The 19,146-nt window shown below is 38.8% G+C and overlaps 2 protein-coding genes across 12 annotated transcripts in view; both read right to left on the reverse strand.

Moving 5' to 3' along the window:
- Positions 1-15,531, reverse strand: part of LOC109059057 (potassium voltage-gated channel subfamily C member 1-like) — a 67,614-nt gene extending 52,083 nt beyond the window's left edge. For 6 of the 11 annotated variants that reach the window (XR_006154214.1, XR_006154213.1, XR_006154212.1 and 3 more), the window contains exons 1-2: positions 14,626-15,531; positions 8,297-8,981 (exon numbers count right to left, since the gene is read on the reverse strand). Coding sequence is in view for 6 of the 11 variants with exons in the window: in XM_042720276.1 (XP_042576210.1) it covers positions 8,297-8,981; positions 14,626-14,687 (747 nt within the window). In the remaining 5 variants the exon portion in view is untranslated. The remainder of the gene's footprint in view (positions 1-8,296; positions 8,982-14,625) is intronic. The other 5 variants (XR_006154215.1, XR_006154216.1, XM_042720281.1 and 2 more) reach the window with 2 other exon arrangements.
- On the reverse strand, positions 2,362-4,981 carry LOC122136544. The gene is made up of 2 exons (XM_042720284.1): positions 3,963-4,981; positions 2,362-3,382 (listed from the first exon to the last, which is right to left on the reverse strand). The coding sequence occupies exons 1-2, from the start codon at positions 4,825-4,827 to the stop codon at positions 3,186-3,188; spliced, it is 1,062 nt and encodes a 353-aa protein (XP_042576218.1). The 5' UTR covers positions 4,828-4,981; the 3' UTR covers positions 2,362-3,185.
- Positions 15,532-19,146: the final 3,615 nt, after the last annotated feature.

A 19,146-nucleotide genomic window follows, 5' to 3' on the forward strand; every position in this document is an offset into this window, starting at 1 on the left:
TTTCCTCCAGGTATTCCACAAAATCTTCCCCCTTCTTTCTTTCTTTCTTTCTTTCTTTCTTTCTATCTATCTATCTATCTATCTATCTATCTATCTATCTATCTATCTATCTATCATTTGTCTATTAATTTGTCATTTAGGTAAGGATGATCTAATGTTTTCAGTTATGCTACATATAAAAAATAGGATATTATTCATACTTGGAACAAAATATTGGTAAGGTGAACAGTTTTTGTTAAGCCACTTACTTTGATTTGAATAGAATTAGATTAGAATAGAAGTAGACTTTACTCTCCAGTTTTCCCAGAATGATTTCTTTGGTTTTCCCAGACTTATTCCCTCTGGTTTTCCCCCAAAAAATCTTCCCCCAATTTATTTATTTGTTTAAATATTTGTCTTTTAGATAAAGGATGATCAAATGTTTGCAGGTATGCTGTACCTAAAATGGGGTGTTATTTATAATGGGAATTAAATATTAATAAGAGGAACAGTTAATTCATTTACTCTGATTAGAATATTAGATTAGAATATAAGTACTGGTAATGCACTTTTTTCTCCAGTTTTCCCAAAAAATCATTGCCCAATTGTTTTTTAAAGAAGATATATTTTATATATTCTGTTTACAATATTCTTTTTTATATATTTTTTCATGATATGTCTATTAGAAAAGGATAATCAAATGTTTGCAGGAATGCTACACCTAAAAATGGAATATTATTCATGAAGAGAACTAAATATTGGTAAGGTGAACAGCTGTTGTTAAGACACTTGCTTTGATTAGAATAAAAATAGATTAGAATAGTACTGGCAACAAACATAGGGGTGCAGGCTGATATGATACACAAAAATGCTGTCTAAGTAGAGAACTCACTAAGGTTTGAGACACAGCCATCGATTGAGGGTTGATCTACTAAAATGTAAAAGCAATTATTAAGTGATGAGTATTATGAAAAATGCAATGTGTCAAAACAAACTTACATTTCTAAATACATACCGGACTGTTTACTCGAGGCAAGGTAAATTGTGACACTAATTAAAGGTTTTCTGCATATATATTATTTACGTGTGGGAAAAAAATACACAGAGCACTGCAAAGTGGGATTATTTTGACTACGGGCTGTTGCTAAGAAACGCTGCTAGAGCTCTGTAGTTCATTTAATAGTTGTTCATCCTTATCGAATAGGATTTTGCATGTAAATGACTATGCACCCGCAGGTTGTTATCTATCCGCTCATACAACATGTGCTCGACTACAAGCTTGAGATGCTGAACAACAGTAAAGCAATTGCGATCATTCTGCATACTGTGCATTTGGTCCTCACGTCATTGTCTTTGAGGATGCTTTATTTTTGTGGTCACTATTGCTTCTTTTTTAATCAACCTGCCATACAACTCCAGTGTGTAGAGTGTTTGTTGCATCTTCTTCTCTCCAGGTGATGCACCTTCTGTTCAAGTTCATCACACACAAATTACAAATCTTTATGCTACAGAGACAATTGTCAATTAAATTAGTGGTTTTCAAGCTAGAGCTCAGGGACCCTAGGAAGCCACACAAGTGTGTAAAATAAAATAAATTACAATTTGTATATTAAATTAATTTACCTTTATTATGGGTAGAAAAAATACTGTGTCAACTTAATAGAAAGTAAATACTTTTCAGATAATATTTTATAATTATTTATTTTAAAATAAAATAAAATATTTTTCACAATATAAGTTGAATATTTTTTTTATTTTTTTTCTAAATATAAAATACATTAAAATCTATTAGTTCTAAATATAAATTGTGTTTTTATACATTAAAATCTATTAGTCTTGTATGTTTTAGGAAGGGGCCCCTTGCAATCCGTTCATCATATTTGGTAGTTCATGGGATCAAAAAGTTAAATACAGGGTTCGTACACATTTCTACCAAGAAAATTCCATGACTTTTCTATGACTTTAAGTAAATATTCATGACCTAATGTTTCTTGAAATGTCTATGTATATATGTTAAATAAGAAGAAAATCCATGTTTCACCCAGCATATTTTTACTAAAATAAATGACAAGCTTTGTAGTGTAGATTACGAAATAACCATTTATTTAAATAATGCTTGCACAGTAACACAGTTTCATAACATAATACATCAAACCCTGAGAACCCCTTAGAAATGTATTAACGTAATCCATGGGAGATAATTAACATAAATCAATGGGAAGCAACAATGTTAAACTAAAAAATAAATAAAAGTGTCCAGCAATAGTGTCCTTTAACTTTAACTGCCATAAATTAACCTCGCTGGATAACGGTCTTTAACAAGTTAACTTAATCTTTACTTGATTTCCACATCCCCCCCAAAACAACAAATGCTGACTCATCAATCTGTTTTTCAATTTTGAGCAAAGATGCTTTCTTTTGTTGTGCAGTACGGTGGAAACTGTTGGATTTGCTAATTAAGGTCAGATTGCCTGAAGATTCAGCCTTTTCAGCATATTCATCTGCTGATTTCTCAAGAGCACAAATGTCCACCTCTATCCTAACCCTTTTTTTTTTCTTTTCAAATCTTCCAGCTCATCTCTGAAGGCCTTCCTCTTCAAGTCAACAGATTATTGTTCTTTCTTTCACTTCTCTTCATCCAGGTACCCATGGTACTTCTGCCTGGCTCCTGCAGCTGAAAGGAGCAGCTCCTTTGCGATTTCTACCTTGATTACACCCCCTACAGATCTGACATGGTCAACAATGAGACTCTGAGCCACTAGAGATCTTTCCCTCTGATTCTCAACTATTAATTCTTTGTTGATTGAAAAACCTCTTTCGACGCTTGCCTGCCCATGTGATAAGACAAGAAGAATCTTCACCACATTCCACACTCTGGAAAGTGATGGTTTTGTTCCCATTGTCTCATACAGCAGGGTGTCCACTCGAGTGGTTTTGGGGTCAAATTCCCTGAATTTAACCTGAAGAGCAGCCAAATCACAAAACTCTCTAAACTCTCTAAGAATATCGTTGCACACTGCCTCATTTACATGTTTAGCTTCAACAAGTATGTGCAACATCCTTCTCATTTGAGTTACGCAGAGTTCCTTACTTTCAGCCATGCGTCTTGGGTCAAGGCACTGCATGCTTCTCACTAATGTGGGATGCACTGGAGCCTTTTTCAGCAACTTCTCAAGGAGTGTGATCAAGAGTTTCTTGCAGTCCATCTAAATCTCTAGTCTCTGCCTATCTGAAATTTTTTTGGAAGACTTGAGTTGGGTCAGGGTGGCTTCTGCTGCAAACCCAATATCAATCTGAGAACTGTCCTTGTGCAGACTGCTGCCTTGAAAAGGGACATGGAGGAGCTTTAGAGTGGATGTGGCCTCTTCCAGATGCTTTTCCTTCAGAAATCGTCCCATGATGCCTGTGAAAAAGTAAAATTAAGTGATTTTATTCTTCAGTTTGATAACTTAATTTGCAAATTTACAAGCCAAATTAAATTAACAAATGTATCTTTTGAGGTAAAACAACTGACATTTTAACTTATTTAACTATCAATGAATTTATTAAACTACAAGAATGAACATTACATGAACTGTTAGCTAAAAACAAACCAATAAAATGGTTTAAACAGTAATAGTTATGGTAAAATAATAAACATATTACTTTAACTTTTAATCTCATATAAATATAATGATAACAAGTGATCGTGCTGGCACCTCCCTCAGTTAATGTGGTTGGCAAAAAAAATCTTTCTCTAAAAAATAGCTCTTAAAAACTTGTCTCTAGACAGTGTTTTATTCCACTGCCCTGCATCTGACATTTCTAAACACAAAAACGTGCTATTTTAAAACTACTTAAACATATTCAAAATCTTGCTCTAGATTATATAATGTAAAACATCAAAAATGTCATTTTACTTTTGCGTGCGTTTCTGAATGTTTGTACTGCAGTGTATAGAATTAAACATTATTAGCAATCACACAATTTATCTTCATCCTTACCTTTAATCAGTTTGTACATATCACCGCAGAGAAACGGCAGCATTGGTTGGTCGGACTGATACATAGTGAGGATGGGGTCGACTTTTCTCGCAATGCTGTCGAATATTCCCACTTTCACTGGGAAGAGAGTATCAGCACAGCGCATCTTCACCTCTTCAAATGACTTTACTTTTGGATTGGGTAGTTCACCTCTCTCTACCATCTGGATGTATTGTTTGATGTTTGGCCAGAGTAGCAATCCTCTTTCTGAAACGTTGACATTCTCAATCCACTGGTGCTTACAAAATTTAAGCATGGGAGTTTTACAAACGGTTGCTGTCATAAAATCTTCGTGACATGCAGGGCAATCATGGAACAGCCAATACAAGCTAGAGAGTCCTTGTTCAACTTCCCATCCGATGGATTTATATCCATCTCTGAACGCATTGTGCAGTATGTGCAACCTGCATGAACTGATGTTAATTAGGGACTTTCCTGCATCTTTCTGCACTTGCTTCTGGAGTATTTTGAATACTTTCCAGTTGACGTCCATTGAGATCTGGACAAGATTCTTGATTCCGATCTCTGAGAGCAAGTTATTGACTTTTTCAGTGATGTCTTGAACTGATGAATGGCCCATAAACTCTGAGCCGATGTATTTAGTCTTCACCTCGGACCAGTTCCATAGCCTGGCATGCATGTCTAACTGTTTAGACCATAAATAGTGATTCAGGCTTTCATCAAAGAGCATAACATAGACGCTTTGCTTCGATACATCTGCCAAAGTCAGTTTCTTAAAATAAGGAGCCAGTCCAAAAGGGCATAAATATGAACACTTGCGTTCGCCGCATGCAAAGCTGGCTGCTATTTTGCTGTCTGGGAACATAGTCTGAAAAAGCTGGCCTGTGTCTTCACAAGACTTGTAGGAATAGTGCGAATTAGCCACCTTTAGCGCCAACAGTACCTCTGCAGTTAGGGCTTAGTTTCTGGATACAGCACTCAAAATGGTCCCTTGTTTTACAGTGGATAAGAGGGAAGCACCGCAGTGAAAAACCCAGTGATCAGGACAGGTGCTTTGCACCTGCCATCAATCGGGTTGGGAGCTGTCGAGCAAGCAGCTGCAGACAAGTGCTTTGCACCTTTAGCATGGCTAGACAGCGCTGCCTCTCCCATGTTCGAACTGTCAAACCTTTTACGACACACAGTGTACATTAAGCACGGCACGGGTCCTGATCTTTCTCAAGCCACCCCTCATACTTTTCATCATGAAGCCATACATTTTTTAAATCTGCATTTCCCTGGCATTGCTACATAATACTAACGTTAGCACAAAACGCATCACCCCAACATTAACTATTGTAATTTAACCAATATTATCAACTATATTCAAATATATACAGAGATTCTGAAACAAATTTCCATGACTTATTTCAAAAACCCATTGCTTTAACATATTTTTCATTTTTCCAAAACTTTTCCAGGCCTGGAAATTGCCATTTTAAAATTCCATGGCTTTTCCAGGTTTTTCATGACCGTACGAACCCTGTAAATAAAAAAAAATAGCACTGTAGGTTGGTAAATGTAGTTAACTGTTATCTGAATCCTTTAATCTGGCCAATGAGGAGCCAGGGTTTGCTGCAACTCTTCACCTATGTACAGGCTCACTGGATCATCCGATTTAAACCAGGGATTTAACCAGAGAGAGATACAGCTCCCAGTATTGCCTTCACAGATCAACTCAAATACTCATGCTATTTATGTTATACTGCCTGACGCCACAGTCTTCTGAAAGTCAGCATGCACTTTGAAGATACCTTCACCATCTTAACAAGTGCTTGAAATGAAAATTGAACCAGTTAAAGATGTAACCAAAAATTTAAATAACACACCCCTTGCATGCATTTGCATACTTTTAGATTTATAAAAAGTGACTAAAAGCATTACTTGTACACACAAACAAATGCACAGGCTCTGCCTCTGTTGCTGTTATTCGGTTTCTCTGCAGCAGAAACCGACGCGCAGTCAGCTAGTATGAGACGCCGCAGTGTTACGCTATAGCACAGCGAGAGAAAGGGACATGGAGGTTGTAAGTGATGATTAGCAATCAGGCACGAGGCCCTGCACCCATACAGCAGCCCGCTGATAAAACACTAAGCGTGTCACAGTTGATAAAAGACCTCCGTTCAATGACGACGCAGTAAAACAATGATGGCATCTCTCACTCCCCTTGAGAACTGTGAGAAGAGCTGGGTAACTTACAATCGGAGACACTTCAAACGCATTAAGCGCAAATTCTGCAATCAAATGCAACCCAAAATGCAATCAAAAACTGATCAGTAAAATGGAACCCTGGGCTCATTTCAAGAAAGCAAGTGTGTATCGACTGCTCATGACTATGATCTATTGACCCAGATGTGCTGCGGGAGATAAATATCTTAAATAACCAGCCTGTGCTGATAAAGGAGAAAAATGGTCACTGTTCACTAGCTTGTGAATGACGTACTGTGAGGCAAAGGGTGAACTGCCTTTCATGTGCTCCAGCTGAAACATCTCTTAACCAACAAGGATCAGTAAGTGACTTTGGTTTCCTAAAATTGCTATAGATTTGTAGATATATAACAAATAAGATTATTGTCTAACAGGAAAAAAAATTTTGATTACTTGCTTAAAAAGACAAGGGAAAAGTTTGGTGCACCTAATTGGGCTGCAATGAGTGAGTGAATGAAGTGTGGCCAAGTATGGTGACCCGTATTCTGAATTTGTGCTCTGCATTTCACCCATCCAAGTGGTATTGAGTATTGAGTCGTGGTATTGAGGGTGGAGAGAGCGCTGGTTATTCACTCCCCCCACCTACAATTCCTGCCAGACCTGAGACTCAAACCCACAACCTACAGGTTACAAGTCCAACTCTCTAACCATTAGGCCACAACTGTGAAAAGTATGTGAACTCATATGACCTTATTATGCTCATTATCCCAAAATTGGGATCCCAAGTGGGGCACCCAGAAAAAAAGAAATGAAAATAAAAAAAACCTAATTTAAGCTTCAGGTCTGGATGTGAGATGTATGTAGAGATTATCGGGTGTGGTGCCAGTGACATGCAGGGCTTCTGCTGAATAAGCAGGAAACTGATTCAGTTAAAAGTAAGACCCATGGGAAACTTAGTAGTTCCCGGGATACCGTGAAGATCCTGCGCTACCAAAGTGGATACCCAAGTACAACTTGACACCAGTAACTTGCTTTGGTAAGATAGAATTTTCTCAAATACTGTGCCTGGTTAAACCTTTAGCATTTTAAGGGTCACATAATTTACGTGATCAAATATGCAAAATAGCTAAAAAGTTTGTGAGCATAAAAACATGCTTACTGTCAGGTACAATTGTTCAAAGCAGGAACAAGTGGGAAAAACGTTCTTCTAACATTATTTGGAAAAAATACAAAAAACCTTCCCACAGTTTGCAAGGTAATGCAGTTAATAGCCAAACCTCAATAGTGCCCACCTCAGGGTAAAAGCCCTGTGACGTTCAGGATCGTCGGGGTCTGCCAGGTACCGTTCTGCAGTATGGACAACAGCGAAATGTATAAAAACCTGCTCAATGACTGGGGCTTGAGATACGAATGCGTGTCTGAAAATTAAGAGTTAACTTTTGCGATAATTACCGTCTGACTGATAATTATTCGTCTTGCGAGACCTTATTCAGCAAATAAATGGACATTAAATATTGATTTGAGTGGAAAACATTGTATTACCTTACTTGTAGTGACCACGATTGAACACACAGCTATGCAGGAAAGAGTCATTATTAAGAAATATTTGATCGCTGAATGCTGCTACTGACGAATTTGAATCAACCTTTTTAGAATCAACGTTCTTCAAACCATTAAAGCAACTTACTTTTCAACATTTAAGTGAGGTTATAATTACATTAGAAGCAGAAGCAAAAAGGAAAGTTAAAAAAAGCGCGACAAAGTGCCGAGGAGGCGACTGCGCATGCTGAGAGCTCGAGACGCAGTGTTCACCGGCAAATAATGCGCGTGGAGACAGTGACAGACAGCGAGACAAAATACTGCATTTATCAGAGAGAGTGACAAAGAAACGCTCCACATAACGAACCCGAGTCTTTTTCTCTCCGAACGCAGCTAACAAACTTTCCATAAGTTTACTACTTGTGCCAAGTTCGACAGTGTTTGGACTATTGCGACTCTTTCGAAGCAGCTCATAATTCCATGAGCACGAGAAATATCCAGTCAAATACTAGATGAATGTGCATCACAAGGTCGATTAAAGTGAGCTCCAAACTGCTACAGACACGTTTAATAAAGCAGACTAACAAGATGCCGGCGCACTCACTCACCCTGGCGTATTTGGAGGAGTAGGGGTCCTCAAACAGCGCCCAGATGCGGGGCTGCCAGGTACTCCACCAGCTGGGGTTGCGGCCATCCTCCTGTAGACACAACCTCTTCAAATCCCCGTCTGCACCACCAGTTAGCGCCGGGTCGTCCTCTGGCAGGTCCGGCTCGGGCGTCTCGAAGCTGTCCAGCGCTTCCTCGGCGTCCCGATGCTGTCGGTAGTTCATCCAGCAGCAAGCCTCCACGTCCGTCTCGTCGATACCCCAGAACGCGAGCTCCTCCTCGAAGAGAGGACCGCAGACATCGTTGGGACAATGCAACTTCCCTGTGCGGTAATAATTGAGGATAAAAGCAAAGGTGTTGGGGTGGCGGTCAAAGAAGAACTCGTCGGATTTGGGGTCATAGTCAAAGTTACTGAACGCATCTGGCTCCGTGAGCCAGGACAAGCGCGTCCCAGGCAGCGTCTTCAGTGTGCTGCGGTACGTCTCGTGCCGAATCCCCCCGCAGTTTATCACTATTTTCTCGCTGTCTGACGGACAAGTCATGTCTGCGCTGTAACATGCTTTGTTGGACGACTTGTTCCCACCCTTGCGCCCTTTGAAAGAGGAGACACACACCGAACTGAGCATAGAGGAGCAGGGGGAGGGAGAGGAGGAAAGAGAACCGAGAGGGGAGGGAGGGAGGAGGAGCCTGCGGTGGGAGAACAGAAGAGAAGAGAAAATTAGTGATGCTCATACTTTTATATAGTATCAGACTGGTCAAAATAACCTCTTTAACTCGTCACATCCTTAGTTCTTGCACCGGTTACTAATGGCTCTGTACAACTGCAGGGAAGACCGTACAAAAGCTGTCACAGGGGTGGTACCTTTTCAAAAGGTATTATATGCTTAGAGGTTCTTCATTGGAATCTATGGTTCCATGAAGAATCTTTAACATCCATGGAGATTATTCAAATGTTCTTCACACTAATAATAATAATAAAAAAAAGGTTCTTTTAAGAACTGCTCACTGAAAGGTTCTTTGGGGAACCCAAACAGTTCTTCTATGGTTCTACTGCAAAACCTCCTTTGGGAACCTTTATTTTTAAAGAGCCAAATATGTAGCATTTAAGTATACTAATACTTCCCCATTTAGGGGTAAATGTATACAAAGGTGTGCCTTTTAAATGGTACTGCCCCAGTTTTGTAACTTTTTTAAAAGTGTATATGGTGCAATACAATGTCAATCCAGATTTTTTTTTTCAAAATCCTATTGAAATTTGGAAGAAAATGCAAATATAAGACCATTGTGTGTTGAATATCATAAACTTAAGGTCCTTTATGGTATAGTCTACTCATTGGGCTTGGACAAGAGAGGGCCTGTCCATAAAACTGTGTCAAAATGACGGCCCTAGCCAACAAACAAAATCAGATGAATGATGATGCAGGTATATGGGATAAGCATTTTAATGAAGGAGTGAGTTCAATTATTTCAAGTGTCCCATAATAAACAGGAAAGAGACCCCTCCTCCTCTGCAATGCCCACCCATCTTTCCTTTTCCGTCTTTTGCCATCACTCAGTGCTCATGTCCCTCAATTCACTAAAACACTCTGCTCAATTACAGCGAAGGGAGATGAAAATGACTGAATGTTTCACAGCCACCCCCCTCCCCACACCATACTCTCAACGTATCCAACAGAAAGAGGGAGAGGAAGAAAATGAGAACGAGAGGAAGGGTGGGAGGAAGAGGGAGAAAAGCTAAAGGCAGAACGATTATTTGCTGAGCTACACAAAATAGGGAGAAAAGACTGCAGAGCATTAACTCTTACACTGTCTCTCTCTGGGCAGTGCTAATGTTATGCAGACCATTCAGTACACTCTGTGTACAGTATTAACCTTGGTTACAGACGTAAAATCTGGAAAAATTTTAATTGTTTGAGTGTGCAATCATCAAATTTACCTAAAAAGGGTTAGTTTTACATAACCTAACACATGCATGTTTTCATTCCATTACACTAAGCAAGTGCTTTAAAAACTGAATGTTTCTACTTCATAGCTATAGTGAAACAAGTGAGTCCTGTCTCTCTTTTTCCAATCAAAATGTCCCATTTTAGAAATATGGAGCAGGGACGCTATTATCTTTTTCTCTTGGGGTCGGTGTGCACTGTGGTAACATGCCATTTGTAGCTGATTTGACCTTTAAAAATTACTTTTGTTACTGTGACCTAATGTAGGCACATTGACTCCCTCATGTTAAATAAGGGTTTTAAATGTAATAAAACAAATTACTACATGAAGCACTTTTTTACTATTGCCTAGCAAAACATTTTTTACAGTGGACAAGGGTCAGATTTCACCGACAAATGTTTTGCTGTGTTGTCTCTTTTTGCTTTTACAATAACTCTCCTATTTCTGTTCCTCTTGTTTGGCTGTGCTGCACGGCTGCTCCATATATATCTGTCAAACTGTCTTCCTTCATTACTTATCCACTCTTATCCATTCTCCTCAGCTCACTCTTTCTCCTGCATTCCCTGTGATTAACTGTTGAAACAAAGATCACAGGAATATGGGAACTGTAGGAAGGAGAGAGGCTGAATCATATGAAACAATGTAATTGAGATAGTTAAGTGGGTTTCTGCTTTCAGCACCATGGACAGCGCATGAGTTGCAGTTAATCATTTAAAGCAGTATAAGCATTGGAAAAGAAAATGAGCAAAACAATGTTTTATAACAGACATAAACTGAAGAGTCATAAATAAAATACAAAAATAAACCTAATAATAATCATAATATAAAGTAATTATAAAATAATAATGTAAAAACTCAACCCACAACTGTGCTGGTGTTACACTCATCTTACAATCTATATTCTCAGAGTAGTTCTCATAATTATACATAACTAAATCCTCAAAAGTGGAAACTTTTGCTCTGCTACATCATCAAAACATCACTATGTTTGTCTGGGCCGCCCAACATAGCAATATTAGCTAAACCAGTGCCGTTTTTGCAAGGGGCTTAAATATGTCAAGCTTGCATAGTGAAATAAATATCTATAAGGAACACAAAAGGAGTAAATAAATAAAATGATGAATAGGAAAAACTAAAACTGAGAGGAAACTAGGGGGAAAAGTTGTGCTGATAAAGCAAAAAAAAAGGGCTCTCACTAAAAAGGGAAATCATTGTTAAGTGTGTGTGCCTGGATGGGGGGGGGGTACATTAAAGTGTGTGTATGTCCATTGGGATGGGGGTTGGTTGTAAGGACAGATACGCCTATAAAAGACAACAGCACTATATCGACAGAGAGCATGGAGAGAGGAAAAAGGGAGAGAACAGGTTACGGCCACTGAGGGAAATTTGATGGAATGACTGCAGTAAAGGTAAATGAAGCTCCATTCATGAATTATTAAATTTCTAGAAACAATGCCAAAGAGAAGTGATATATACATGCATTTTTATGAGAAGGAAGTAGAACTGAACCATATCTATGCTCTTTTTCTTTTATCGTACAGTATGCTGCTGTAGTGCGTCTGCATTGTACCTTCACTCTAACTCCCTTTCTCTCTGTCTGGTGCAGTGTAGGTTCTTTGGATTTTTCTGCTTGCTATCCCACTGCAGTTGAAGCTCGGCGGTGCTCAAAGGCCACCTAGAGGACTCATTGGGGAACTGCACAGCACAAAATACTGCAGTACCCCCTCCTCTTCAAGCTTTCTCCCCGACTGAGGTATGGATGCCTTATGCAAACCATCTGTCGATGCATTGCATAAAGGTTTTTGTCCCCTTTTTAGCCCATACACCCTTTTAATTAACTGAAATCACTTAACAAATGCAATTCAATCGCTTATTTATATGAACTGACCATGTATTATCTCTGAGCTTCCTGATCTCAGTGATTAAGGCTTTTTGCAATCCCTTCCTCGTTCTCTCTCTCTCCCTTATTTGTGTGCACTAAGCTACTCTCAGCCGAGTTGCTCATATCGTCGTCTCTTGTGGAATAGCACTAAAAGAAAATAAATGAACAGAGCAAGGACACTTACGCACACAAACACAGTCACATTAAAAAAAAGCAATGTCACAGCACAATTAATTAGCTTTAAAAAGAAATTAAGCTGTGCAAAGGCAAACTACAAAGCATTGGCACATATGTATATACGATATATCCTCAGAAGGTCATCAGTCAGACTTTGCCCTCTGCTTTGAAACTAATCACAGCTCTGTTCTCAGGCCTTTTCAAAAGGCCCACTCTTTATTTTCAGTCAAGAGAGTGAGAAAGAGATTCAGAATGGGGCTTAGAGGACTCATCTTACAGTGACAGCATTGAGACATGCATGACTATATTCCCATATCTAGCACTAACAGTGTTCTTAAGATAGTTATAACCCCACTCCCTCCTCCAGCTTCAGCTCTCGTTAAAACCTAATTAATAAAAGTGCCCTCTCTGGTTAATTACCATCCCTTTATAGTCCCCCATTAAGTACTCAGGGAATGAAGCCGGAGAGAGATGGGATATAATTGTGTTAAGCCAAATCACACATGAACTTGATGGAAACTATTCTTAGCGGTGGTAAAGAATGGAGTATAGGGTGACAAAAAAAAGAACTGAAAAACAAATGGAAGACAGAGAAGGTCAAAACGGGGGTCCTCACTGGTGATGTGTAAGGGTCATACTGTTCAGAAGGAGTGCATTTGTAAGGATGCAAAATCATGGAAAGGCATCAGTAGGAGGAAGAGTAAATGGTTTGAAATAAGGCACTGCCAATGGGATGTGAGAGGGCAAAGGAGGGAGGGGAAAGGGAGGGACCAAAAGCTGAGAGAAACAAACAGAAAAAGTTTAACTGGTGTATGTGATAAGAAGAGAGAGTGTAGAGAAAGAGGAAAACAAGTTAGAACAAAAGTATTGATTATAGATCAGTAGGCTAGTTCTTAAATTCATGGCCGGTTGCATAAACTGCTTAGACTAGTCTTAAAAAGTTAGTCATGTCATTTTTTTTTTCTTCTAGACTAGTCATAACTTTTTAAAATCAGTTACAAAAAGGTAGACTGCTCTAATCTGAATTGAAAAGTAAGACTTGGCCAACTGCTAGTTGGTCAAACTAGTTCTTAAGACACAGTCTTAACATAGTGACTATGTTTATGCAACTGGGCCCAGGCCTCAGATTATTTAGTAGACAGTTAAAAGTAAATAATTTGGTTATCCAACCTATATTTTCTATTATCTGTATTTAGCATTGTTTTATGTTATTATCCGTGACCCAATTGGAACCCATTTTTTCAAGATCCCCCTGTTTTTAGAGTATTAGCAAGATATAGGGATCATGGTATGATGAAAAGAGCAATATCTACAGTCAACGCAAACTTTTGTTCACATTTGATTGTAGAGAACCCTGCCATTGGGTAGGGAGTGATGAAAAAAAAAATGAAACTGCTCATGCAGTGCATGGACCGAGAACACTGAGTTCCCTATAACATATAGAAGGGCATACACATGGCTACTCCATTTCAGAGGGGGAAAAATAGTGGGCAGACAGGTATAAGTAAGAGTTTACATTATTTTAACATAGAGAAAAGACACATTCCATCACCTATCAAGGTGACGTGAAGAAAAAAAAATCAGACACCAATCATTGTGGGACATAAAACGTCCATGTATTTGTTGGACTGACAACTCAAAATAATGGAACATACCAGAAATACCTTAAAAAAAATGTTACCAAAAAAATTATGAAGGGGTTTAAGTTGTGTGCGAATTATTGAGTGACCTTTAGGTGGTCTACTTTTTCTGTCAGTAATTTGCGTCTCACACCTCTATCACAGTCAACTAATAGACAGTTTTTACAAAACACAAGGTTGGTGTGACCGATTTATAATAGTGTAAATCTATGATTATGTGACAAGTAATTTTGTTTTGACTTGTACCGTCCGATACTAATCTAAAGCGTTCGATGAGCGTACTGTTGCCATAGTTACATCCTCAGAATTCTATCTGCGAACGTCTATTTAGCATATTCTGACTACAATTTGTAATGTGACTTTGATGGTTAGCAAAACGCTGTAATACCGTACAAATGCTTATATGTGAAAAATAAATACCCCTCTCCCCCTTTCCCAAATTTTAATTGTGGTGCTTAGACCAAATCCCTCCCATAATTCGCACACGGGTTTAAGTGGCAAAAACAAAGTAGACCTGACTACTACTTGTTGAGTTCGTTGACTGGCAGAGGCAGTGGGTAGGCAGGCCTGCATTGCATCAGTACACCGGGCACACAGACAGAAACACTCAGAACATAAGTGATATTTTGTCACTTGCACAAAAAATCACGACACAGACACAGCACAGACACCTATATTACATACTTACTCGCTTTGGGTCTGGCTCTGTTCGCGTGCGTGCAGTGTGCGTGTCACTGAACACACACACATGAACACACAAACTGCACAAAAATGCTACGTGGAATTTACTGTTTTCTGACTGAACTGAGGGATCCTCTTGGCGTAGGTCCAAATGACTGTGCAGAAACCTAAGATTTTGTTCTCTATAAAATGGCTACAGTTATGAATAATGCAATATATTCTTGCTACAACACCTGCTAGTTCAAAACAACGCAACTGTGCTATAGTGCGTAGTTCAGTTCCTTTAGTGATACAAAAGACTAGCCTAGGAAAAATATAATATATCACCTAAGTTTCACCTTTGATATCCTTGTTCCTCAAATAAATTATTCTCGTTATATACATAGATGTCACAGGTCTAATATCAAAAAATATTTGTCTGGTAAATAAGCATTTCTATTAGCATACTTAAAGCTCGTGTTAACCTTTTACTTTGATTCCCTAAACGAAACAAGTCTATTCATCCAAGCGAAACGTGCAGCGGGGAAACACCTCTCTCTCTCTCTATTTGTTTAATCTTCATGCACTCACTCCATTAACAGTCTATCCCTTTCTTCTCAGTTTTAGCATCCTTTCTTCCGTATCTTCACCAGTTCCCGTTGTCCAGGGTTCAGAAGACCGTAACCAGGTCTTTAGTTGCAGACTGAGAGGTCTGTTTGAAATTATTTATGCCGAACAAGCAGCTTGCCGGGCACGACTAGAAATGTTATTCCTTGAGCTTCCTCTCTTATTTCCTCCGTTCGTTTTTTCCCCTCCCTTTTTTCTCTGTCGATGTTTTTGTTTTGTAAATCTGTATTTCCATGCAATTTATTCCTTAATCTAATGGTGACAAGGGATCCCTCTGTGTTGTTCCCTCCCTTTAGCTCTTTAAAGGGAAAGGTGGCAGCTGGTGCCCCCTCCCCAAACCCCACCCTGTGCCACTTAACCATATACACGCCAAGAGACAAACCTGTCGCTATTTCCGGCATTCCTAATAGTGTTACCTTCATACGTGATTTTTGAAAAGTTCAAAACAAAACAAAATTCCCAAACACATTCATTAACCTATCACTTAATAATGCAGAATTCTGTTTTTAAATAAAATAATAATCAGGGTTATTAATGAACATTGAACGTAGGTTATAAGTTTACAGCCATATGTTGAGATAGCTAGATAGTGTTCATTCAAAATATTACAGAAAGTGGAATAAATGGCATATAGATTACCTCTACTTGAATGTTGACCTGTTGGCTAGCAGGAATGTGTCTTCTACATTAGCCATTGTGTGTTTCCAGGGGCCACAAATTACCAGTGTAAATCTATAACCCTGATCTCAGTCCATACAGATATGTGTCCTTCTTACGGGTGTTCCAAAACGGAAATTTGTCTCTCTGTGTGAAAAAGACAACAACACTACACCAATTAGGACAAGCACCAGGTCAGGTCACAGAATTCTGCATGAGCAGACTCAACATCCAAAGGAAATCAGATAATGCAAGCAGGGCAAAAGTAGGCAGATATCGAAAAAAATAATATCCTGAAGGGAAACGCCTAAATATGGAAACTTCTAACATTTAGCCTGCATTAAAAATTGTAGGCTAGATTGTAGAATATTCAAATCAAATTATACCACAATCTACAATAAGAAAACTGGAGGACAATAAGAGGTCATACATGTCTAGACATGGTCATTAATGATTATTCTTTCTGATCTTTTAACTATATCCTTACCCATTTTATTTGCTTTTAATAGTTCTCTAAAATATAAATCTAGCCTCCTCTGTTTCATAATCTTTGCCTTCACCTGTTATTTAATTTTTATTCATCCAGCTTCCATATATGGCCTTAAATCAGTCTTGCTTGCTCTCTCGCTCTCTCTTTGGCACATTGCCAGAGGCAGAGCTGGGGGAGGAGAGCGAAATGTCGCAAGAGTAAGTAGGTGGAGGAAACTGGGTGGGACAAAATTCAGACTATATTGCAACATTCTTACTAATTCTCTATATTTTAGCCTTTACCCCACCCTCTCTGTTTTGTTTTAGGCTCTCTTTATGAGATCACGAGCAGAGAAAGATAGTGTTTAAGCACACACTACGGTGCAACCCCCTTGAGTTGTCTAGGTGTGCAGCCAACTGCCTCCTCAGCGATATTTCTGTCTCTTCCTGGTCTTCCCTCTGTACTTGCAGCTTTTCCCCACGGGATTTTAAGCACACATCCTGTTATCTTCAGAAGCATACATTTTATCTTAAATGCACTAAATCATTTCATATATAGTCAATTACAGCACACTGGGAAAGATTTACTCACCTTTACTCACCTTCATGTTGTTCCAAACCTTTATGACACTATTTTGATACAAGGTCAACAACATCAGTATATGGACAAAAAAGCTGAACGATCTTCAAAATATCTCTGGTTGCGTTCCACAGAAGAAAGTTAGTCATACACATTTCAAATGACATGAGCATGAGATAAGCAAAGGATTTCCTTTTTTGATTGAACTATCCCTTTAAGGATAAAGAATACATACATACAGGCACACGCTCCAGATCAATAAATCAATGTTTCCACCAATCACTTCTAACATGTTTTTGTTCTCCATTTATTATCGCCCTCTGGGTGACAAAAGAAAAGCATGGAAATTAAGCAATATTGATTAAACCATTTTTTGAAGTTTAGATCAATTATAGCAAAACTGTAAATCAAACCATCCACCCTACTTTGTCTATTTTCTTATACCATAGACATCGTATTTCCTCCATATGTCTGATTCTCAGTACTATACATTGTAGGAATGCCTAAAATGTCCAGTAACACACCTCTACCACCATCTTCTTGCCATTTCACCCCACTTTGTGCAACACCAGTGGCTTGCAATGCTGGGGGAGGCACAGGTGCAGTAAGACTATCCATATACAGACTACTTTTACCCCTGTGGGGCACAGGCAGAGGTGTGCGAGGCAGCCGAGGTTGACATGATAGAGTGGATGGAGCTTTGTGAGCAGGAAGTTGGCTGTGAGCTCCGCTCTTGGTTGAGGTTCCATTAAAGGTAGCTGCATCCAGGACAGAGCGAGGAGACAAATCTGACCTGGAAGAGAAAAAAAAAGGATTATCAATAACAGCGGAAAATAACATGATTTAGTGTGGCAAGAAAAGGCACAAGGCTCTCAGACAAGTTTTAATACATTGCATGCACATACTAGTGCTTTAAAGTCTATTATCTTCTTGCCTTATCTCTATGCTGACCATTCACTTAGCTCATATATTACTTTGTCAATAGAAAACACATTTGGGAGATTGTGGGTCCTCTCAGACTAAAGCTCTTCATTCCATAGCATGAGGAAATGTCTTTGTATATTCCATACCATTGCTGCCTCAATAAAAGAGCTAAAACACAGGAAGAAGGTTTAAGTGCTCTTAAAACAATCTCACCAGGCCAGAAGGTGAGATGAGCGATGCTTCACTAAATCATTTTAATAAGGCCTACAGCAGGCCAACGTGAAAAATAAAGCATCTGTCTAATGTGAATTCAAAGCTGGATGAACCTTAAGCTTAATGATAATAAAAGAGATAGTTCATTCAAAAATTTTAATTCTGTGATCATTTACTCACCCTCATGTTGTTCCAAACTTATGACTTTCTTCTATGGAACATAAAAGAAGAACATTTCAACAGGCTTTGTTTACAGAATGAAAGAAGATGGGGCCCAAAACAATACTGTATGTACAAATAATAACATTTTGTGTTCAATGAAGAAAGAACATCATGCAGGTTTGGAATGATATGAGTAAATAAAAGAATTCAAATTTCTAATTTTGTTGAACTACTCCTTTACATCATTAAAAAAAATGTTTTGCAATCAGTTCTGACCCTAAACATACTGTTTGTTAAAGTGACCGTGTGCAAAGACATTTTTTGTTGCGTTAGATAGCCTGTGTGTGTTACATGCACTGTAATTCTAAAAAATCAAGTGATGCTAGATATCCGTTCTGCTGCTATTATACACAGTAAAAGTCAGGAACTGCTTAGTCTCGCGTAGCCAGACCTTCAGACTGACAGCTGAAGGTCTGGAATTCATGGCAGATTTCATTGGCTAAGGCCCGCCCATGAGGCAGTTTGACTGACATGTCAAACAACCAATCACAGTTTGTTTCGTTCAGCGTCACGTTCTATGCTGTGAACTTTAAATATTTCACATACTTTTGAAACTCCAGTGTTTAGTTGATCCTGATAAATGCTCGTCGTCACATTTGTAAGCACTACGTCTTTCTTGTTGAGGGGGTTTGGCGCCATGGCGTCTTTGTTTCTGGACAGAATGTTAAAGAATGTGACATACACATCTCCCGGAAATCCTGTAGAATTTAACCAATCCGATGACGACTTCGACACTCCTGAAGTGTTTCCACTTTTGTGTCCCATATGCATCAGACATTTAACCAACGGTTCGTGGGTGTGACGTCTGAGGCTGAGACTAGGAACTACTTGGAGCTGCACATGATTCACTATAGGCCA

Source organism: Cyprinus carpio, chromosome B3, assembly GCF_018340385.1.
Source record: "Cyprinus carpio isolate SPL01 chromosome B3, ASM1834038v1, whole genome shotgun sequence".
In the NCBI taxonomy this organism is placed as follows: Eukaryota; Metazoa; Chordata; class Actinopteri; order Cypriniformes; family Cyprinidae; genus Cyprinus; species Cyprinus carpio.